The sequence below is a fragment of the Dendrobium catenatum genome, unplaced genomic scaffold, assembly GCF_001605985.2.
Source record: "Dendrobium catenatum unplaced genomic scaffold, ASM160598v2 fragScaff_scaffold_1211, whole genome shotgun sequence".
Classification (NCBI taxonomy): Eukaryota; Viridiplantae; Streptophyta; class Magnoliopsida; order Asparagales; family Orchidaceae; genus Dendrobium; species Dendrobium catenatum.
This window is the reverse complement of record NW_021319673.1, coordinates 854,760-878,920: the sequence shown is the minus strand read 5'-3', so window position 1 is coordinate 878,920 and position 24,161 is coordinate 854,760. Positions and strand designations below refer to the sequence as shown.

Sequence of the window (24,161 nt, the reverse complement as noted above, 5' to 3'; positions counted from 1 at the left end):
TACATAAAGCAAATTTTTTAATATAAAAATTTAAATTAAAGAAAATTACTAAAAATCACTTTAAAAAATAAAAAATATATATCCCAAACAAAATCTTAACTGTTTTGATTAATAATACGACAATGTTTATTAAACTCAACCAGTATTGATTTAAAATTACAATCAAACAAATGATTAAGATTTTGTTTGAGACACCTTTTTACAATTTTAATAAAAACAGTTTTTTAATATAATTTTTTGAACAAAAAATTTTAATACTAAAAATCTATCTCAAACGAAACATAAATCTAATTAGTTTCACCTTAAAAAACCGTCAAAATATTCTAATAAAGTTCAATACTTCTGAATCTGCATTAAAATTAGTACTTCGATATCATATGTAACACCAATCTCAATGCAAATTCAAAGACAATAAAGCCCATTATAATGCTCAATATATTAACTAACACAATTTTTACTCTATTTTATAGCCAAACAACCAAATAGGCCCTTAACAATCCTATTTATGCTAATACCAAAACAATATATATAGCCACTAAAAGAGGTGTGAGGTCCGTAACTGAGATAACAGTGAGCTACAACTTTGCAGTACAGTACTGTATGCTCAAATCAATAATCTCGTTCACTACAAGCTCTGATAATGCTTTCTTTCTTACAATATAAGAGACCAGCAAAGAAGTAAAAGCTAACCTTTAAACTTCTTCCAGGCATTGCATCCAATAAATGAATAGACCTTTCAACTTCAGAACTCTTGTGAAGATCTCAATCAATGGGGGATGGAGTGAAGAAGAGAGCAGGAAACTTCCCTTCATCACTTGGACCAAGCCACAGAATCTATTTCGGTTTGGGCGTTTCTGTATAACTCTAAACGCTTAGTAAGAGCAACTCGGCGTTCCATGATTGCAGGGTCCTCGTTCAGCAAATTCGACAGCTCCTTGGCCTGCAAGAGAATCATCAAAATGGTAAGGAATTAAGAAGGGAACAGAAGAATAACGAACAGGAAATTCAACTTAAAAACTCATTTAAACTTTGTTTAGGATGGCTTTTTTATTGTTTTGTAAAATTATTGTAGAGAAAATCACTATTTAAAGCTGTCGTAGAAAATAACTTCACATTAAAAAAGTTATGGCCAAACAAAAAGTGTGGCTGCACTCTAAACAAAAGCATTAAGAAAGCTGTTTCAAACGGCTTCATTTGGGACAGCTTTTTTACTGCTCAGTAAAATAATTTTTTAGTACAAAATTTTTTTAAACTAAAAATTTATTAACTAAAAGGTGTGTGATCTATGCATAAAAAATTTTAAGCTAGAAATTTACTTAGGGATCTATGCATAATGGCAGAGTGCCATCATTGTTTGCATATACAAAAATTCATATACATGAATCCTTTTTCTTCATTAAACAACAAATTTAGGCTTCTTTTGGGATGTTTTTTTTTACTGCTTCATAAAGTGATTTTTTAGTAAAAAAATTAAAATAAAAAAAAAAAAAGATGCTTTAAGAAGCAATAAAAAAGCAGACAAAGCCTTTATTTTTAAGAAAATTAAAATATGAATCAAGAACGCTGCCGTATTAAAAATATGTAAAAAGGGGTAAAAAAAAGTGTGGACTATTTAAGCTACAATCATCTCAAAACTCTACCAAGAAAATTCAGCATTCCATGAAATAGGAACCGTAAGAAAAATAAACAAGAATGCGTCCTCACCTCTTTTTTTCCAATTTCCGTGAAGAAATGATCAAGCAGTGAGCGCTTTGCCTCGCGCACTTGACAGTAAACAATAGATTTTGGAATGGAATTACGCAAGCTTGAGCATACCATGTTGACATAGGCCAGAACGTTAGTTCCTGTAAAATGGAGGTAATTAGAATCTAGATAGTTAAGAAAATGTTTTAGGATTGGCCCCATCCATTCACGACATCAGGGTCAATGATCAAGATAATACAGTAATAAATTCTCTAAGGTCATAAGTTTTATATATGTAACATATAGACTAATCAGATGAATCATCATGTGCAGACATCAAACGTCATTCAAAGCCCAATGAAAATGTGTCACGTCACCCCCTACTCGGTACCGCGGCTCGGTACTGAGCTCGGTACTGGATGACGTGGTTGCACCTGATTCGCATTTGGACGGTAAGATATGTCCGGTATCCGCACAAAATAATCTCTCGAATAATCAAAGGGAACCACATGCATCTATGTTGCACCGATATGGATACGGCGACACGGATACGACACGATACAGATATGGGACACGACAATTCTTAAAAATACAAGATACGAATACGGCGCGGATACGGCGTTATAATATATAAATCATACATTAAAAATTACAAATTAATCAAAGCATAATATTTGAAATGACAAAAAAAAAATGAAAGCAACATCATTTGTAGCAATGTATCTTATAATATCAAAATAAAAGTAAGGATTAAATATTTAAATGTCTAGTACAATAACAAAAAAAAAAACATTTAAATTGTCCACAATATGAAGTTTTTAATTAAAAGTACGAATGATCGACACAATTAATCCACATGAATTTGAAACATGAAAATTTTTAATAAAAAGTATAGATATGTTGCGCCTATGCCGGGGGTCAAGGGGGCGCTGCCCCCTGGCGGGGTTCGACCTAACCGGTCAGGTCGCGGGGTCAAGGGGCAACGCCCCCGGAACAAATTTTTATTATAAGAGTTGCTTTAAAGTTTTCTCTACCTTCTCGGCACTGCTTGGTACCATTCGGTACCCCTCTGTACCGAGCAATACTAAGCGGTACCGAGTTCCGGTACCGAGTTCCGGTATCGCTCGTTACCGAGCAATACCGAGCGGTACTGAGTACCGAGCAGTACTGAGTTCTAGTATCACTCGGTACCAAGCAGTACTGAGTTCTAGTATCGCTCGGTACTGAGCGATACCGAGCAATACCGAGTACTGAGTAGTATCGAGTACCAAGCGATACGTGTGCCCGATCAAATTTAAATAATATTTTAATTAGACACAGCAAAGCCATATCCGACACGTATCCGTGCCGTATCGGAGGCGTATCCGTATCCGACACGTGTCTGATTCAGCATGCCTCATAAATAGGCGTATCCGTGCAACATAGACATGCATGCATGTGATAGGAAAAGATGAGCTTTCAGGTACGCATAACCTAAGTAGCTACGTACCAATACGTCTGAGATATGAATCATTGTATCTGTCAAAAATAGAGTGAGTTGGATTTCCGCCTTTCTCAACATCCTGAGGAAGCTTCCGGAAGAAATCAACAGTCAGATAACTACATTCCATGTCAACTAGCTTCAGAGTTGCTTTCCTGCTTTCCTCCCTCATTCTCTCTAACGACTCAATAGCTGCATTTCCAACCTCCACACGAAGGCTAGGATATTGCCTGAGCTCCTGTTAAGAATATAATGGATTTCAAATCAAGCAAATTTTGCATAATTTTAATAAAAAACGGAGCACCTAGTCTCAAGCATGGTCCTTAATAACATCAGAAACCTTCATAACAATGACAGAAAAATGTCAGAATACAACATGAAATGATTGTGAACAAAACTATAACTAAAATGGGAAGGAGAGAAGACTCTTTAATCACTTCAAAAAAAAAAAAAAAAGGATAAACAAATTAGGACACAATATTCGTTGCATAATCCTGCATTTTGGTTTAAAAATGTCCATGGTGGGCAGAAGGTCATGATCACACATATATTATATACGTCTATTTCTACCACCTCTAAATTAATTATGGTTGGCCAATTGATTAGTGGTAGATGAAGACAAGAAAACTCAGCATCAAACAAAATGATAATATAATGCTAACTCAACACAATAATTTTGAAAAATAAAAATCACAAAAGAACATGAGGAATAGCAAACTCATCCATGCTTAAATACCCTAACCACCTAAAGCAAAAAAATAATAATAAAGAAACAGAGAGAAATAAAGAAAGAAGAAAATTAGAATATTGGAAACCATAGGATTCAATTTTTACCTCTTTTGGACATGATATATGATTTCCATGTATTTCATTCAACTAGTATTCTTGGTTATATTTAGGATATAAATCATGTTTTAAGATATTCTTATGCTTATTCTACTACATCAAGCATGTACAGTACATAAATTGAAGGAAAAATTCAAATCGACTTAGCATGCATTGCCTAGCTGAAGAAGAAATCCAAGCATTTGAGGCATTACATGTCTGGTAGCTTAGGCAACCACAAACTTTTTCAAATGAATTTACAAGCAATGCACCAAGAACTAGGCTATCACCTCTTCTCAATAAGGTAAGTTCGTTACTAAATAATTTTCAGAGATTATTATTCGTAGAATTCAAGTATGAGATATTCAATAATTAGCTAGAATGAACAAAACCATCACCAAACAATTGCACTAACAGAATAAAGCCTAATGCAAAGCAAGATAGAGCCTTACCACAGTCTCTCTGATAGCTTTACTAACCAGCTCTTTAAGGATGGCATGAACCTAAAAGCATGGAAATAAGCAGATTAGACAAAAGTTCTAAAGAACTTTCGGAAACAAGATGATTTACATTAGTTACACAAAAGCTTACATAACTTCATTAATAAATTTACGCATAACATTATGCATTTACATATTACATATTTCTGTATAATGCATGCATAATAATAATCGCAAATACATTGATATTTATACTTATGCATTGCTTATCAAAAGTTCTTCCATAACAGACGCAAAAAATGCAAACAAAAGTATGAGGATAAAAATTATAGCAATTATGAACGCTAGGAGATTAGGTTCTATAAAATTAATTGAGTGGAGAATGCATACCGCATCAACAGATGCCTCAGCTGGGCCTCTAATGCTAACTAATGATGACTCAATAAGACGACGATATCCCTGTTCAGGAGCAATCAAGTGGGGCTGGTATCCATCAGCTTCAGTGATTAGCTTTTTCACATTCTCCATTGAGAGCTGCTTGTCAAACTGCAACCTTTTTAAAGCAGCAGGAAGTTGATTATCAAAGACGTTATATATCTTGTCACCACCGGGCCGCCTAGGGAGCAGAATTTATACAAAAAAGATCAATGAAATTTCAAGTAGTATATCCCACGTACAAATTGAAAAATAAATTAAATAAATTATATCTGGTCAAGTTTAGCTTTAATAAATGCTTAGAAGAACAGAAGAGTACTTGCACATATTTTTTAGATACAAGCAAAAAAAGTGCAACTTTTCATTTAAATTTTTCTGAACTGATATATCTCTAATAACAGAAAACTTATAGATATATGTCCATTCTCTTTCAAGCATCTCAATTTCCCATTATAACTTAGAATGTGAATTTGTGGCAGATATAAACATGAAGATCCGGATGGCAAGCAAGCAGGTATGCCATTTGATGGCTACCAATAAATAGACTTGCAACTTTTAAAATGAATCTGTAAGCAGTAAAAGTGTCAACATAATTGCCTTGTTAGAGCATTAATTCTGCAAGTTATATGTGAATATTGCTGAACAATTTATGGTATTAAATAACTGAATAACTGATTAGAGAATTTGCATGAACAACTTCAAAAGGGCTTCTGAATTCTCAAATGTCTCCTAGTCAGCGCAAGAACAGGTACCTCAATTATGGCATATTATGCAGCTACAGTTTTCTGGTATATGTTGAAGAGTTCAGAGAAAACTTCATCAGCCCCCCCTACAATAATCCCTCCCTGATTAATTTTCACAGCACTTTTCATGGAACTATATCATATACTTTCTCTAAATCAATAAATATCATATGCAGATCCTGTTTTTTTATATATGTAGATCCTCTTTATTCTCTCTCTATACTTCCCATCAAATCTCTCAATAAATGTATAGCTTCCATAGTAGGCCTACCTAACATGAATCCAAATTGGTTTTGAGAAACATTAGTATCACATCATAACCTATACTTAATTACTCTGTCCCATAATTTTAAAGTATGACACATTAACTTAATTCCTCTACAATTTGTACATTCATGTGCATCATCTTTATTCTTAAAAATATGAATCAACACACTCCTTTTTCACTCAACTGGCATCATTTTAGTTTTTAAAATAATATTAAAAAATTTCATAAGCCAAGAAATTCCTTCATCTCCTAAGCACTTCCACACTTCATTTTCTTTAAAGTCTCTCTAACTTTGATTTTACTGATATGCCGATAAAAACAAAAATCTCAATTTGAAAAAAAAAATGTATTCTCACAATCTTTTCATTGAAAAGCTTATCAAAATATCACATATATTTTTTGTTGAATATCCTTTTCTAACAAAAGTGTTTTTTTATCTTCACTTGATAAAAAAAAGACTTTAGTTAATTAATAAGATGTTAAAATATTAAAGGTAATGCCAAAAAAGATTATGCCCTTTATTAATTAATACTTAGTGGCTGAGGACATGATCACACTAATGTTTGGTAGTTCTTGTATGAAAACTAATGTAAATTGACAAGGTCCAAGGACAAACATGATCACACTAAGCATTTTCAACTTTACACTATAATTTGCTTCTAACCAAAGGTGTAACTAAACAAGCATCTCCAGCTATATTGACCAAACAAACTGAAAATTCAATTTGGATTTCTTAGGTTCTTAGGAAAATCTCAAATTTCGTCCAGATTCAGTTCCCTTTCTTCATAATCACAAAGAATATTCTGATCTGTCAGTTTGAGTTGCAAAAAAAAAAAAAAACCTGACAAAAAGCTATTTGCAACAGTGTAAGACGAGACAGTTCACATTTGTTTTCTTTATAAATAAATGGCTTATCCAATTTCTACTTCACCGATTCATACATTTTGATAATCCATTGGCTCCTAACTAATAGAATGAAATCAAATTTAATGTAAAGGGGGAATGGATCTCAAATGCATCGCCGTGATCACGCTGGGGAAGAATCAACAGCATATGAAGTATGAAAAGATAAATAGTGTGTAAAGGGGGAATGGATCTCAAATGCATCGCCGTGATCTCGCTGGGGAAGAATCAACAGTATATGAAGTATGAAAATATAAATAGTGTGTAAAGGGAGAATGGATCTCACTGGCAGAGACTGACAACAGGAAAGCTAACTCGAAGGTTCAGTTTAGATTTTATTTTGATTTTATTTTAAATTTGAGCGTTACATAAGTAAATAGCTAAGTTTAGGTATTAAATATGTACATTATAGAATTTTGAGCGTTATATATTTAAATCACTCTACATAATTGTATGAATATAGATAAATACTAACACTCATTCTATCTCTATCTACATATTTAATCATGTCAATAAATATACATTCATGCATCTACACAAACATTTACTCGTACAAACATATATTAAAACATAGAACTATCATATATGCATCATGATAATAGAGTGAGAAATTCCATAATCGAATCTAATCAATTAATTTTGAGTAGTTATTGGGTGATTTTTTACCTTCCGCAAAATTATCAACCCCAAATTGAAGTTTAACAAAGTCAGCAATCACTTGAACAAATCAAAATAAAAAGGAACATACAATCAAGAACAAGACAACAACATCAACTTGATCAAAATAACTAAAAGTGTTGATCTCAAGTTTTTATTACTATACATCTAAATGATTTAAAAGAGAAGAATGGATAATGTTAACATTTTTTGGGATATGAAAGAGTATAATAATGAAAACATACACTCCATCGAGATGCTCTTTGTATATTTGATCGAAGCCACGACAGATCTCCATAATCATATATAACTTACCCTGCATACAATAACGAAGTTTTAATTATAACAGCATTAAATTCATATACAAAGTAGCAACTTTCAGAAATATCATTATAAATTAGTTACTCTAATTGAAGGAATCAGCAGAACTGTGTCAGAGCTGAGAAATTATAAAATAAATCAATAAGAAAATAAAAAAAGGATGAGACAAGACTTACTCCAGCATCAGTTGCAACCGGTTTCCCAAGCCGACTTAGTTCAGCTTCGAGTTCAGCAATAGTTTTGCTAACGAGAGACTGTAAGCCAGGGATGCGAGACTTGATAACTGTCTCCAAATGCTGCAAGATTTTGTAGTGCTGAGTGACTAAAACTCTCCCCGGTAAATAAAAGTTTCAACCAAACATATCTATTTCTAGCACATCATTCAAAAAGTTAAGTGTAGTTGGGGCATACTTTAGAAAGCATCTTTCCTAAATACTCGGAGCCCATTCTATGAGCAAGATGCTTGTAATCTGGGGAGCTAGCAAAATATTCTCGCTCTCTACGCCGGGCAGCAATCATGTCAACATTCTTGTTGATATCAGCTTGGGATCGATTGACAACACCAAACCACGGATACTGCAGGCGATATGCTTTTCCTTCCAAAATCTAAGAAACACAATAAATTTCAAATTTAGAAAGTGTCTACCCCAAAATCAGAAATAATACCAAAAGGCAAATAGACAAAATTACATAGATCTTTTAAGTTAAACCTAAATTTAAAACACACGCCATTTAAGCAGATAAATGCATGAATTGCACAACATCAAGGGAAGTAGCTGCAATAATTTACGAAATTCATTATGAATGTTTATCTTTTAGGCGTGATTGCAATGTAGGTCAATTCTATATAGTATAAGTCACCAATATTGGGGCACGCAACATAACAATATACACTATGAACATTAACCGCGCTTCCAATTCAATTGGGTACAAATTGAGTTTAGAGGTTTCTTTTTATCAATTCCAAGAACTACCCAACTTCCCTTAGTTTCCTCTCAATGAATCTGAATAAAAGCACATGGTAGGTCAGATTTGAGTATCTGAACCAACATAGATTAAATTTGATATAAATACGTTTTATAGTCTAGCAATGGATCGTTCAGTAAATTAAGCCCAAAATTACAAAGGAGCTTAAAAATAAAACTCCTTATTAATATGGTACTTTCTATTTCACATTTATTAAATTTTCAAAGTATAAATATATGCTAAAATAATTCAAAATTAAAAAATAGTGTTTGAACTATCACCAAGGTTTCAACTTTCAACAAAAAGGGGAAGGTAAATAGAGTTCCTATCCAACCATTATTTAATTGCATATTATTTTTTAGTAAAATGTGTGTTTAGAAAGGTGGCAACCAGCGCAAAATTTTCTGAATTTTTTTAATTATGATGATTGGAATTAGTACCGAAGTATAAAATATAAGATAAATTATTACACATTTACGGTTGTATAGAATCACATTCAAAACTCATGTAATATATCCAACTTCTATAAAAATATTGATAGCTAATAAAGCCTGAAAGATAAAAATCACTATTGGGATTACATTGTTATTATTCTTTTGATATTTTGTTCTATACAAAGGTTTTAATTTGAGGCTTATACGAACTTCATAATAAAAGTGAATAATGGATAGACCAATGATTAGCAGTTGAATACAGGTGAATGTGACTAATCAAGAGCCAAAATTTTTGAAAGAGCATACCACTAGAAAAAACCTGCGAGAAATATGAAGCTGAAGTGAACCAATTATCACCAACTTAATGGGTGTTTTCACATATGCGGAAAGTTGCAAAAATATATTAAAATATTTTTTATCGTTTAAGCATCACAAAAGAAGACAACAAAGCAAAAATACTGTTAAAACATGACCTAAAACTCTGAAGTTTTTTTTTTTTGTCGGTAAGGATTGCTATTTTAGGCAAAACATACAATTCAAAGGTATAAAGTAAATAGAGAGATCCTCAAACAACGTGTTAATATTAACCCTCATTAAAATAGTTGATCTTATCTTATCCCAAGAATTTAGGGCAGGTTATATTTTCTAGGAAAAATTACACACAAACCGCCAAAATTTTCTTGGCTTCTCATAGTTCAACAGTGGAAAAGAAGGGTATACGGTAATAAATACAATGATGACAAATTATGAACAGTTTTCTTACCTCAACAGCATCAGTACCCTTATCCATAAGATCAATCTTAGTTAGCACTCCAAAAGTCCTCTCTCCTGGATTTTGAAAGGAAAAAAGCATAAAAAAATGATGCTATGAGCATCACAATATATGAACACCACAAGGAAATCATTTTATTATCTTTTACTTTTAGGCTGTCACCGGCATAATTGTACGCACTGAAATACAGTTGCTAAAATGTGGAATTGTTAATTTACTGAATCATAAATAAATATTATCAAATCCACTAAAGATAGTTAAAGAAAACTCTACTGACAAATAAGAGAAGCAATTCCTAAAAATTATAACTTAAAAGCCAAATAAATTGTATGTTTCCATAAGCTTGTACTTATTTAAGCATTTTAAAGGAACGGGATTAGTATATATCCGTCTGACATAATCTCTATAGGATTTTTACTTTTTTTTCATTTTTGGAAAATAAAAAATTTTAAGTTATTCTTCAATTACTTAGAACAGATATTTATGCTAATTATGTGTTTAAAAATGATACATAATGTGTTTTTAATCACAATTTAGAAAATATTAATACTAACCTTTAGGGTCAACTTCACGGGCAATTTTGATAGCATCAGAGGTTGCAAGATCTTGATTTGCAGGTGATATTGCCAGAATAATGCAGTTAGGCTGCAGTTAGAAGGAAATTCGTTAAGAAAAACTGTATTCATCACATGCACGTCTTGTATAACTAACTAATTATGACGCCTTTGAAATCAAATCCTTGTCATAATAAGAGGCAGCTACGACGGATAGAAAGCAAACAAAGAATGGTAGCTAATTAACAAGAGCATGGTATCATGCAATATGGCTCAAGAACATCGCATATGTAGTTTTATAGAAGAAGATACCTATTCCCTTGGAATAAAAATAGAAGCCATTCATTAAAAAAACGTACGAATATACAACAACTAAAACCCAGGTATTACGGTTAAGGTCCTAAGCATAAAAATTGAAACAACCTAGGTAGAGATATTCTAGGCTTCTAGTATTGCAACCCCAGCATACCTGTTGAGTTAAGAGTTAACAAAAGCAGTGGTGGAATCATATTCAGCTCATGTTTCTACGAATGAACAATTAGTTGTTGTAGTGAGATATGTAGATAAGTTTGGTCAAATTATTGAAAGATTTATAAGTATTAAACATGTTGCATCGACTAATGCAATTGCGTTAGAGGCAGTCATTGAAATTACACTTGCAAAATCTTTGTTGAGCATAGGATACGTGGTCAAGGATATAAATGGGTCATCTAATATGCAGGGAGTTGCATGATTTGAAGGCTCTAATACTTGATGATAACCCTCATACATTTTACATCCATTATTTTGCTCATCAGCTCCAACTGTGATTAGTGGTTATAACAAAAAATTGTTGGTACGTAAAACATTTTTTTGAGATTACTTCAAGAATTATCAATATTGTATGAGCTTCATATAAGAGGAGTGATACTCTTAGAGTCATTCAATATAATAAAATAAATTTTCATCTAACTTAAGGAGAGTTGAGCAGTGGTCAAGGTTTAAACCAAAAGACAACTTTATAATAAGCCGGTGACACTCGTTGGGGTTCATATTTTCATACATTAATTAATCTGATGAAAATATATGCTACATTAATTGAAGTGCTTGAAATTATTACAAAAGATGAGGTATGTGATCAACAATCTGTTGAAACCAATGTTCTAGATGCTATGAAATCTTTCGGTTTTATTATTACAATGAAGTAAATGATTGATATTTTAAGTTTTGCAATTGATTTATCACAAGCCTTATAGAAGAAAGATCAAAATATTATGAATGAAACGAAATTAGTGCAAGTCTCCAAGTAACTAATATAATTTATGCGAGAGAATGAATAAAATTCTTTCTTTGATGAAGTATCACATTTTTGCAATATTTTTGAAGTTGATGTTCAAGGCTAACCGACGATCAGTACAAATAAATGAAGAAATAACAAATTTACATCGTTATCATATGAATCACTATTACACTATTATTCATATGCAACTTCAAAACCTGAATAATCAATTCTCTGAATCTAGTACTGAGTTGCTTCTTTATCTTCCGTGTCTGAATCCAAGTAACACATTTTTTGCTTATGATAAAGGGAAATTAATTCGGCTTATAGAGTTATATTCAACATATTTTTCTTCGGTTGAACTTGAAAACCCAAGTAAAATAATTTTTGAAAAGTTCTAAGATTTAAAATATAATTGCAGCACGCAGCCAAGCACCCATTGGCTACATAGGGATGCTACGAGACATTAAGTAGCAGCTTACAACACCAAGTGATCGAGGCACTAAGGAGTCAGCACCTCAATAAGTAATTGTGTAGTTTTTTTACATTTTTTTCTTAATCTGAAAACCATTTATTGAGCATGCCCAACTCATTAAACATACAAACTATTATCTACACTAGTACCGATATGAAAGTAAAAAAATACGTATGCATGCCATAATATATGCATGTGATTCAATTACTATCAATGAATTAAATAATAGCTAACATTTCAAAGAGGTTAACCTTTTCAATAAAAGAGCGAACCATGTTCTCTATATCTGCAACAATACTATCAGGTTGACCCTCTGGAGAAACGTCAAGGGGATGATTAGTATTAAATATGGTTAGAATTTAGACATAAGTGAGCATCCCAAACAAGAATAACAAAAAATAAATAAAACTCACCGACGGCCACCTTGGTAAGCCCCGGAAGATCAATCAGCGTCAAGTTCACAACTGTAAATTTTAAAATCATGAGAATTTAAGTTGTAACCATTAAAGCATATATACCACAAAAAATTGCGTTGAATAATATGTTTGGATTCGCTGTTGTGGCTAGCTAAAAAAGGCTTAACAAAACATATTAAAGAAGAAAAGACAGGTCATGGCCATGTACCACAGGCCTACACTAAATAATAAACAATGGCATGCATTAAGAGCAGACTAAATTTTGAAGAATAAGCTTTGGTATACATAAACTCTTCTATTTAAGCTATTTAAATGGATGCAGCACCATGGAAATCTTTGAAACTTGAGAGGCAGAGGTAGTAAGAAATCGCACTACAATGGTCCATTCCAACTACAAGGATACCAGTAATATCCGAATGTACAAAATTCAAATATTAACTTAGCAACCAATCAAGAAAGATTTCTAATTTAGATAGGTTCCATCAACTTAACACCATCTATAATATGATTCTAAGACACCGAAAAACAACAACGTTTGAACCAATTCACAAATTCAGATAATTTCCATAGAATATACAGCACTTAAAGTCAACATGTCATAAAATGAGAGGTACATGGCCATGGGATCCTAAGTAATCATGATTATGGGATCATAAGTGAATGACCACTGGTGGTGGTTCAAATATTGGTCAAACATTTCAATCACAGTATAATGGGAAACAAATTTTCTAGGATAGAGACTGTGAGAGATGGAAAGAGCACAAACAGAAATTTTAGTTCATACGAAATTCAGAACAGACGAACAGAGATTTGTGTGAATATGATTTTAACTGTAACAAATCCATGTTGTTCCAAATACATATAATTTAATAAAATTTCTGAGTTATATTGGCATATGTAGCAGCCGTTATTGCTCCTAGTAAAAGAAGTTATGCGAAGCTATCCATCAATATAATATCCCAAACAACTATTTTGAAGTAAATAAAGAATCAATAGTTTTGCTAATTTGCTCCCTCAAGGAGCCTTTATTATTTCATTAAGTTTGGGTTTCCCCCTTGGGCAATACAAACAAAATGGAAAGCAAATCACTAGCCACTCAAATTAAACTATCAAATAAGCGCCATCAATATAGAAAGAACAAAAGAGAAAATATACAAGACATCTAAGACATGCATGTTGATACATAATAAATATAAATTGGTGTGCTCAACAATGCTTGGGCATGAACACTAAAAGGGAACAAATCCAATAATCAAAGGTATATTGTGGTGCCTAAATTCTCTGCAAAAGTGAGCAATTTGCATCAGCGCCCATAAGCCCTGGACTTTTTTGCCGTCTCTTTCCTTATTTGCTTCTTACCTACCAAGTTGAATCATTCCTCAACCCCTCATTCTTCTCCTTTCTCTGAGTCCAAGATTTCTTCTCTTATCAGAATTACAAGTATAGCAATAGTCTTGAGGTCAGCACGGTACATCTATAATTGATTTTGCTAGTAATTGAAGTAATGATTTGAGCTTGAACTAATCTTTTTTTTTTCTTTGCATTAATGAAAATTAGGACTCACACATCTCAAGATTAGATATCTTTCATCCATTTAAAAATTTAACTACCATTCACAATCAGTTCATTAGATTTGGGTTGATTGTGCCATCTTATAATCAAAATTAGATAGATTGACTACACTAATGATGTTTTAAGGTTTCAAGTTGGTGAATCTTAGCTTATCCCCATTCTGTTTATCTCATGTTCTATTTATCTCATATGCAAGAGATTCTTGTTCCTCTTCAACTTCTTCTTCTTCTTTAATCTACTTGTATTACCCACAGTAATGTTTGTTTTTATTCCTTCTAGAAAAGCAAACCTTGATATATTTTGATAGATATTTTCTGAGGCCTTTGAGTTTTCATGGACTAATAATTGACGAGTGATTTCATAATTTCACATTGGCAAATTCCCCAAGAGCAGGTCCAAACTCCAAACTAGAGCAAAGCACAAAATTCCAATTTGAGAAATGATTTGAGCGAGTAGACACTATTAATTCATTATTGGACTCAAAATAGTTTAACTGGGGAATGCCGTGATTGTTTCATTTATTCGTACATAATTCACGCTAAGGGAAGTAGGATTGTTTGTGGTCTCACATGCTTTTCTTGACTAGCAAAAAGCATTTATAACTAGAATAATACTTTTGAGTTTTGAATCTTAATATTTGCATATCCATACGATAGTAAACAAGCACAATCATACTCATAGAAAGTTTCTTCCTGTCCTCAAAAGTTTAATATAAGGCAATATTTTTCACTTGCCCTCAGTTCCAAAAAGAGACCTCACCAATAATTCTTGCTCCAGTATATCTGATGATTATCCGCCTTCTCAATATCATCATCATCATAATCAGTACGACATCAAGATTACTTCTATAATCAAGATAATGTCTGAATCCATAAGTAATTCCCAACTTATCAAAATTCTCTTGATATGTAAGCATAATTACTCAAATGTTTTGATGACCACTAAATTTGACAGCTCACTAAAAATAGTTAGTCAATAAGTTATTAGTTAAAGCTTCGCACTATATCAGTTGCTGAATTGCTTGGCAACTCCCTTACCACAAAGAAAATCAACGCAAACAATAACACTGTAGAGCATCTAAGCACCTAACATCAACTATTCTATTTGAGAATATTGACCCGCTAAATATATTCTGTGAAGCAAATACCTATATGATTTAAGCTGAAAATGTGTTCAAAACATAGTTAACAATACTTAACCAACTATTTGATGGCATGATGTGCTAGATTATAGCAAGCAATCTAAACTTCTTTTGACCTTTTCTGATAATAAATTATGTTTCAGATAAAAAATTAATTTGAAAGAAAAAAAAAAGTACGCTTCATAAGAAGCTATCTTCAAGGGCTTCCCTAATCCTTAAGAGTGCTGCATTGAAAGCTACGGCATAATATAGCAATCTCAAAAGATAACTTTAACATGGTATAAAGCACCTAAGCAGATGATTAGATTCATGGGGTTCCAATTAATGTAACTGCAAGTATTTTTGTTAATGTATTGTTTTGATTGATTCAAATTTCAAGCCATAAGTGTAATTCTAACAAAGAACATAAAATTTAATCATCTGGAAGATAGCCTCACCATTAGGAGAATAAATACTCAGATGTATAGGGACACTAGAAATTTGCTTGCTGCGGCCAGTCTCCCTATCAGTTTCATCTTGAATCTCCTTCCTAACAAGAGCTGCATGCAAAAAAACACAGATTTGATGTCGAATAGACAACTTGCAAATCTAATAATGCTGTACAGTCAGATCCAACTAAAACTAAACCCATGAAGTAATTTTATTAAGAGGCAAGTGCATATCAAAAAAGAAAAAACTTCCCTAGATAGGACTATTAAAAATAAGGGTCTCAAATGTCCCAAGAAAGCATTAGGGAAGAGAATTTTATGTGAAATTCAAAAGAAAGCCTGACTGTGATTCTACCCAAAGTGCAATTTATGTTTTCCGTGACTTGGATAGATGTTAAGAAAATGCCAACAAATATAGCAGATAATACTATCAAGTGGACTACAGAGCTTCAAGCAGTGATGTAGGCTAGTCAATAAAAATCAGAATCTCAATGTCAAATAAACATAGTTTAATCTCAATGCCCCCAAGCTGGTGAAATACAGTACCAACAAAAATATAACCTCAATTTCAAAAGTTGTAAAATACCATAATAAGTGGACTACAGAGCTTCAAACACTGATGAAGGCTATGCCATCAAAAACTAGTCCCCTTTTTAAAAAATAAAGTTTGAACTCAATGCCCTCAAGCTGGTGAAAAACAGTACCACAATGAAGATCACATTAATGGTAAAAGTTGTCAAGTGTTAAGCCAAGTTGAATCTTTAATATAAGAAAAAATCTTTTGTGGAACGAAATCAAACTTTCAAATGGCCGATATATGATACCCAACTAGTCAACACTGACTATAAATTGCTAAAACAGGTTGATGTAAAATAAAAAATGATCAAGCCATCTAAAAAACATGATGCTAAACGAATATAAACATGAGGAAAACAAAGAAAATAAAGATAAAGAAGTCCTATAAATGGAAGTTTAAATTATCACATTATTCAAATAATATATCTTATTAATTGAATTTACCAAAATCTGTAAACTTCTTCCGTGGGAGATGAAGAAACTCAGCATACTCTCTCCCTTCATCAATTCTATGAAGTTGCAACACCAGAGGGCGTCGCGTGACAATACCTAAAAAAGAGTAATTGAAATTTATCTCATGAGAATCACCAGGTATCTATAATTAAGGGAAAGGCAGAGAACAAAAAATAAAGAGAACATTACAAAAGTAGCTATTTACCAGATCCCCGAGGCAAGAAGTCCTTCCCAACTACGCTCTCCAGCACTGAAGATTTGCCCGAACTCTAGAGATGCGCAAGATGAGACGATTTTAATAAACAACTAGGATATTGGAAATATTTCCTTACTAATTTTTTAAAATGTGCTAATATATATGCCTAATTGAATTTATGAGCACAACAAGCTAAAGAAGACAAGGCTACATATCTATGAATAGCTATGAACTAGGAGAGAAGGGTTAAAAAAAACTCGCATAAAATGTCAAAATATAGAAAAAATCACTCAAAGTAGCCCTACTTTTCTAAAATTATAGTTTTCAAAAATAAATGATAAAATCATAAAAATATGATTATTTTTTTAAAAGAGAAAACCATTTTGGCTAACCAAAAAAATGCCCAATAAATAATTACAAAGAGCCAAGAGGTTGGGCATTTGAATGTCTATTTAACTCTGTGCATTCAAAAATATATAATGTAGACTCTCCGTGCTCTAAGAGAAAAATAGTCATGTACTCAAGATTCAAAAGCACAAACATTATCAAAAGACTGAATAAAAGGTTCAAGGAGCTTCAAAACAAAAAGTAATTAGTGCTTCACTTCTATTTGACAACCATTAAAAAAGCGGATGAGGCATCCGCATTGAGTCGCGCCTCAAGTCGAGGCGAAAGTCATGCGTATCAGGGCTTACGCCTCGAACCATCCAACGAAGCCTACGATTTTTTCGCACAAGGCGTACGCATTAGAGCGTAACGCCTCGAGGCAGTATGAGGCACTGCCTCGAAATTTTTTCTTCGGTATATATGTAGATAAGACGCAGCCGATTCGTGTTTGTTTATTCGAGTATAAGATTAGGGCGTCCTGTGAGAATTGAGAGACGAACTAGAGGCGAAGCCATCAGAGAAAGAGACGAAGTCGTGAGTGCAGGAGACAAAGTCAAAAGGAGACGACACAGGAAATGAATTCAAAAGCAATAACAGTTTCGAAAGTAAGAAACGAAGCCGAAGTTGTGAGTGCAGGAAACGTTCAGGCCTCGGTTGGCCTTGACTTTGAGGTGTAGTAACGAAAGCTTGAATTACTCCTGATTCGGCTTTCTTTCATTCATCCGCTCAGTACATGCTCGGTACCGAGCAAGTACAAGATCGGTATCGCTCAGTACATGCTCGGTACTGCTAGGTACATACTCGGTACCGAGCCAGCACCGCTAGGTACCGAGCAAGTATATGCTCGATATTTAGCGGTACATGCTCGGTACCACTAGCATGCTCGGTACTGAGCGGTACATGCTCGGTACTAAGCGATACATGCTCGGTACTGAGCATATACAACAAGCAGAATTTCAAAATTACTCTTATAATAAAATTTTGTTCCGGAGGCGCTGCCCCCGGAAACCTCCGCAGGGGCGTTGCCCCATGACCCCGTTACCTGACCGGGCAGGTCGAACCCCGCCAGGGGGCAGCGCCCCCTTGGACCCCCGGCAGACTGGTACGTTTTTGTATTCATGTTATTTTATTATTGGTAATATAAATAATTGTTAAAATATGTCCTATTATTAGCATGACTAGTGGTACAAGAAGGAAAGATCCTGCATGGAAATATGGAACTTAAGTTGAAGTGTCTGGCGAAAGTGCAAAGAAGGGATATGTTTACATGAAATGTAATTTCTGTGAGAAACGCATAACTGATGGCGTTAAGAGGTTGAAGGATCATCTAGCCTGTACTCATGTCAATGTGGGACCATGTGCAAAAGTACCTGATGAGGTAAAAAAGGAATGTACAGATTATTTAAAGAAGTTTGCCACCACAAAGGATGTTACACAAAGAAATATGGAAGAGATGATAGGAAACTCTTCTTATTATGGATCACAGCATGAAGGTTCCAGTAGTGGAAGCCATCTAGTTTCTTCTAATCGAGGCACTCGAGGTCCTATGGATAGATTTATGAATTATTTTTTTATGCTATTGTTGTTTCATTCTAAAGCTAACGAAATATTAACTGATATAGGGGATAAAGGAAAAAATATTATAGATGAAGAAGAGTTTGAGGATGACTTTGACATTAATTATTAAGATTCTTCTGAAGAAAATCAAAGTGATGATGAGCCTGCATTGGGTTTTGATCCTAAAGGGATGTTTTATTTTTAAGTGAGTTTATTTTAAATCTTCTTTTCCAGTAATATACTAATATTATCTTAGAGCAAATCATCAAATTCACAATTAATGTAATATTTTATTTTTTTTTACATTTTTGTCATTATTCATAATTTTAAATTGCTTTATTTTTTATAATTTTTTAGGCTTACGCCTCACCTCGCTTAGCCAAAACGCCTAGATTCCCGATTTCGCCTTTTAAAACGTTGCTATTTGATAAGGATTTCCCTTTTAAATCAATTTGAACAAGAATAAAGAATTTTTCAGCCGATTACAATCATTACAAACTGTAGTAGAATATTTGTTGAGCAAAGAGTATCTTTCACAATTTAGGAGATAAAAACTAGTCGGTAACCTAAATGGACATCTAAACTTGTTTGGGTCAAGTCAATCAAGTCATTATAAAAGTATGAACTAGATTCAATAAGTGGTTGATTGCGAAAAATTTTAAATACCTACAATTTGCATCTCACCAAGTTAATGTCACTCACAGTTGATTCACCAAGAGCACCCAAGAATCAGCCCTTGCTCCCGGTCTATTGAACATTTTCGAGGGAATAACAAAATCATCTATTCGCCATGACATTCACCCAAATAACTCAACTACTTATTAACAGCTGAGGTTTATGGTCAGAAGAACTTGCTAAGAACATTCACCCTCAATCCAAAACTTGCATGAAATTTCTAAGTAGCAATCGATTACAAGATAGATATGCACACTACACAACTAACTACATCAAATCCAAATCTTGTACTTACTATGTATTTGCACCATGGATCAGAATTTTGTACCTTGATCATCATCTATAAATAGGAGGTCATTGGTTGAATGCATGCATCATATGATATTTCATTTAGTGCTAAAACTCTATTCTATTGAAGTCTCTCTCAACATATGTATAACATTCTCCTCTCTTTCTAAATTATCTTTCTAGCTCGATTTATTTGCCCTTATCTATCAAAGGAGACAGAAAAGGGTCTTCGATATACAAATTCACTTATGAGATTTATTGAGACTTAAACTCTCTTTATTATTCATTTTGCTCTTTAGTCATGATCCAAATCTCTAATAGTATCCTGCCATCTTTTCAGGGGCAATATTGGATCCAACATTACATGCCAGTTCTACAAGTAGGTGAATGTCAAAGCAAAAGAGTCAGTAATCAACATGTGTAAGAGCTGAATGAAAATTTTATAACATATGACCAGCTCATATTTCCTGGAGTTAGTTCTCCCCTCCCTTGCCCCACGATAAAATACAATTATAACTTATAACACATAACATTGCACATGTAAAACTCTCACCATCTTTTACTCCTGCTCAACCATATTCTAATTGTGTATGCCTATTTTTCACTTATCTACAATACTCAAGAAGCCAAAGATCATAAGTTGTTTAACATTAAGAATTAAGGGTCTCTATGGAAATTAAAGCACAATGCAAGTAAAACAACTTTATCTATGCATAAAATCAAACAATTGAATATTTCATTGTTTTTATTGTTCTGGTTTTCTAGGTATTTTTTTAGATAACATATAATATTCAATAGAATTGGAGTGGTTGATTGAAACGTTCCGAATTCCAATGACAAAGTTTCATATTAGTAGTCCTATAAAAAGTAAATTTCCACCCTCCTGTCTGTGAAACATTTTGATGCACAAAAAATCATAAACATAGCACACTGTGATTAAAATCTAGCAGAACATTCACCGGAGAATATTAATTATATGCCCAGTTGCGATGCTAAACTGCAGGAACTACAAAATAGCAACATCATGAAAGGAAAACGTAAAACATGCATCTTTTTCAAACCAGGCAGCGTAGGAATCCAGTAATTGAATCAAGTAACAAAACACGACAGAATCCAGATTAAACCAAAACTAAAGAAACTTTTCATCTGGAATCTGCAGACTCAACAAAAAGACAAGCGCATCTCCACAACCAAAGCTAGAAAACCTAAGCCTACAAAACGGGAACCCCATTAAGCAACGAAGATCTCAGAAAAAACAACCTAGGGCAGATCATGCCCATTGGAAAGAAACCGAATCACGTCAAAGAATATGGATCGAAGATGCAGAAACCGACCTGCCCTCCCACCACAGCAATGGAAGGCAGCGAATCCCACAGCGTCGGCAGCGCGCTCTCCTCACCATAGTCTCCCAGGGCCGTGCAAGCCCTCTGGATTCTATTCACGAGCGAAATCAAGCTCTCCATATCCCCTCCACTTCACAAGGCGTCAGATCCGATCGTATCCCTCAAATGAGATGAATACCCCTTACCGGCAGGAAGCAAGAAAGATCTGATCGGAACTGCTGCCCTTCTACACGAAGCAGCGCTGACGGAACGAAAAGGAGTCGAAGGAGATCGGCAAGCGAAGCGCGTCCGTACCTTCGCGTTTGAAATTTTTTGTGTGGAGCGTGCTTTGTCGTTGGGCTCTCCTTCTATACAGTCTATCGGAGGTCTTTGCATGGAGATAAATGGGTTTTTAGTGTTTTTACTTCTTACCGGCCAATTGATCGGAACCGTGCCATTAGAGAGCCCCTTTCGTGGACTTGGTCTAACAAAGTAAAAAATATGAGAAACTTGGACGGGCGGGCGGCGGGCTGAGTTTGTTTGGTCGCTCAATGTGTTTTGATCGATAGTTTGGTACGTTGGTGGGCGGCATTTAGAGTGTTAGCGTATAGTACATAAAAGAATTCTATAAATTGGGATGTTATTTCAAATGCATTGTATTTTGGGAATATATTTAAAAATTATTGTAATTTATTTCAAGTCTATTTGAACGTCATCAGATTTAAGCAAATTTAAAAGACAATTTTAATAAAATTGTATAGGTTTAGGGTTTATTCGTTGCCTGCAACCAGTTGTTAGTTATCGCGGACACTCGTCGTTAATCGTCATCATCGTGGCCACCCGTCATCAGCCACTATTGCTCACCTCCACAAGTGGACCACTAGCATTGTCGTCGTCCACTGGTCGTATCCATCACCTCTAGTTGTCGACCACAATCACAACTACAGTTACAACTATCATCGTCACTAGTCACCAAGGTCTTTGTTTCCCATATCAGAAGTCACCTCGAATCAACTATTGTTTTAAATATAATATTATTTTGCTTTGTATTCTCCTTTTTTTTTAATGCTTTGTATTGTCATTACTTCAACCTAAATAAAAATAAAATCTTAAATGTGTGCTATACTCGATCAACATAACACAAAACTCAAAAGAAATACCTTATGTTTTAATTTTATATTGCATTAATTTTGGTGTTGTTAGTATTTGGTCCAATTTGAAATTAATTTTGTTTCTTGATTTCTGTTTTAAGGAGTTGGTCAGTCTTTTTTAGAGGAATGGACCTATAAATAGAAGGCAATCCATTTGAATCCAAAGGAGAAAATGAATAAATTATGTTCAAATCGTGAGTTCTCTCTCTCTCTCTCTCTCTCTCTCTGTGTGTGGGAACCAAGAAGAGCAGGAGGCTCTTGATTTAGGCAAGCTAGCCAACGATGGAGGTGTAGCTGCAGGGGGGGTGGCTAGAGGAGAAGAAAGGGTTGTTGCCTTAGATTCAATTTACGACATCAAGAATTTTTCAATGTCCATTTTCCTACAATATAATTCTAAAAAAGTGTGCATTACTTTTTCAACAAATCAAACAACCTCTAACTCAATTGGTAAGAGATTCCAAATTCTTCAAATTTTCGCATAGGATTTATAATTTACAAATAAAAAGCTTAAATTTCTAAAACCCTATATTCAAACTATTTTACACCTAACATCCCCAAAAACAAAAAGCCCCTTAATGTTTTGAAAGAAGCTTCTATGTATTGAATTCTTATATACTACAAATCAATGTTCAAATAGAATGTTATATTCCTTAATAAACTTTATATAAAATGTATTTAACTTTATAATTTGATTCAATGGGCTCATAAAAAAATGTATGACTCTTTTTTCATTTTTATTGGATCCTCAAAAAAAAAAAAAACTAAATGATTTTTATGAAATTTTTTGAGAGAATATGGCAATACTTATGTTAAAAAATTGCAATTAAGGATAAATTGAGTAGGGATATCTATGTCAAAATTTAGATGTAGTAGTTTCAAAAAATTTTAATTTATTGAGATGAATATAATAAGAAATTATGATAGTATGCCATATTGTAGTCAAAATTAAAGAAATATGATTGTTATTTGTTTCATTAGAGAAATAAGTCTGAAAGGTTTGATTATGACCAAAATGCTCTTCTTTTTTAACTATGTACTAGTTATTTAAAGTCTATTGCAAATAACATTTATTCAAACAAGATAGGAATCCTATTCAAGGATAATTCGAACCATGTTCAAAGTAATCCAAATAGGGTTTGAATAGGGTTTATCTATGATTGATACAACTAGTGTGTTCCAATAATTTTAATAAAGTAGATAACAAGGTTGATACAAAATATGCAATCACAATAGTTATAAATACAATATTTTATAAGCTACAAATAACAAAGTATAATTCATGATCTATAACACAACGGAGAGCTATTAAAACATTTATAATATAGCAAATTATAAGATAGATACAATAGATCAGTGTAAATAAGTAACTATAACACATCACAATAACAAGCATTACATCATTGCATAACCAATCGACAACATGATCTTAAGACTTACGTTAAATTTATCTAGTTATAATGTTCTTTCAATAATAAAAAGAGTATAGTAAAAATTATTATTAAGGTGGTGGACACCTCACCTAACAAATAAATCAGTTATTGGCTCTTTCTTCATATTAGCCACACTTATATTGCACTGGTTCCTTTTACCTATTTGAATGTGTTATATCTATGTTTCGATTCTTAGACTTCACGAATGAATATAACATGATAACTCTATTTATTTTAATAAGAACTTTCAAGTGTCTTCATTTTCTACTAGATATAGATTTTAAGCATATGAATCTAGGAATACTTCATGCTTATAAAACTTTTTAATATAAGTTATAATGAATGAACTCAGTAA

At 33.3% G+C, this 24,161-nt stretch overlaps 1 protein-coding gene across 1 annotated transcript; it reads right to left on the bottom strand.

Annotated features, from left to right (window-relative positions):
• Positions 1 to 502: 502 nt before the first annotated feature.
• Positions 503 to 21,535, bottom strand: LOC110103842 (dynamin-related protein 5A). Its single transcript, XM_020832700.2, has 16 exons — positions 21,238 to 21,535; positions 17,006 to 17,069; positions 16,792 to 16,896; positions 15,781 to 15,882; positions 12,628 to 12,678; positions 12,466 to 12,527; positions 10,482 to 10,572; positions 9,919 to 9,983; positions 8,167 to 8,361; positions 7,932 to 8,051; positions 7,680 to 7,750; positions 4,819 to 5,044; positions 4,441 to 4,491; positions 3,173 to 3,401; positions 1,705 to 1,844; positions 503 to 940 (listed from the first exon to the last, which is right to left on the bottom strand). Exons 1-16 carry the CDS (start codon positions 21,364 to 21,366, stop codon positions 812 to 814), a joined length of 1,830 nt encoding a protein of 609 aa, XP_020688359.1. The 5' UTR covers positions 21,367 to 21,535; the 3' UTR covers positions 503 to 811.
• Between the last annotated feature and the right edge of the window lie 2,626 nt (positions 21,536 to 24,161).

Excerpts from the sequence above, each read along its gene's own strand:
- LOC110103842 (XM_020832700.2), bottom strand. The coding sequence starts at position 21,366 with ATGGAGAGCTTGATTTCGCTCGTGAATAGAATCCAGAGGGCTTGCACG. Across the intron at positions 15,883-16,791 it reads GAAGAAGTTTACAGATTTTG|CTCTTGTTAGGAAGGAGATT; the intron begins GTAAATTCAATT and ends TTTTGCATGCAG. Across the intron at positions 9,984-10,481 it reads CCGTGAAGTTGACCCTAAAG|GAGAGAGGACTTTTGGAGTG; the intron begins GTTAGTATTAAT and ends TTCAAAATCCAG.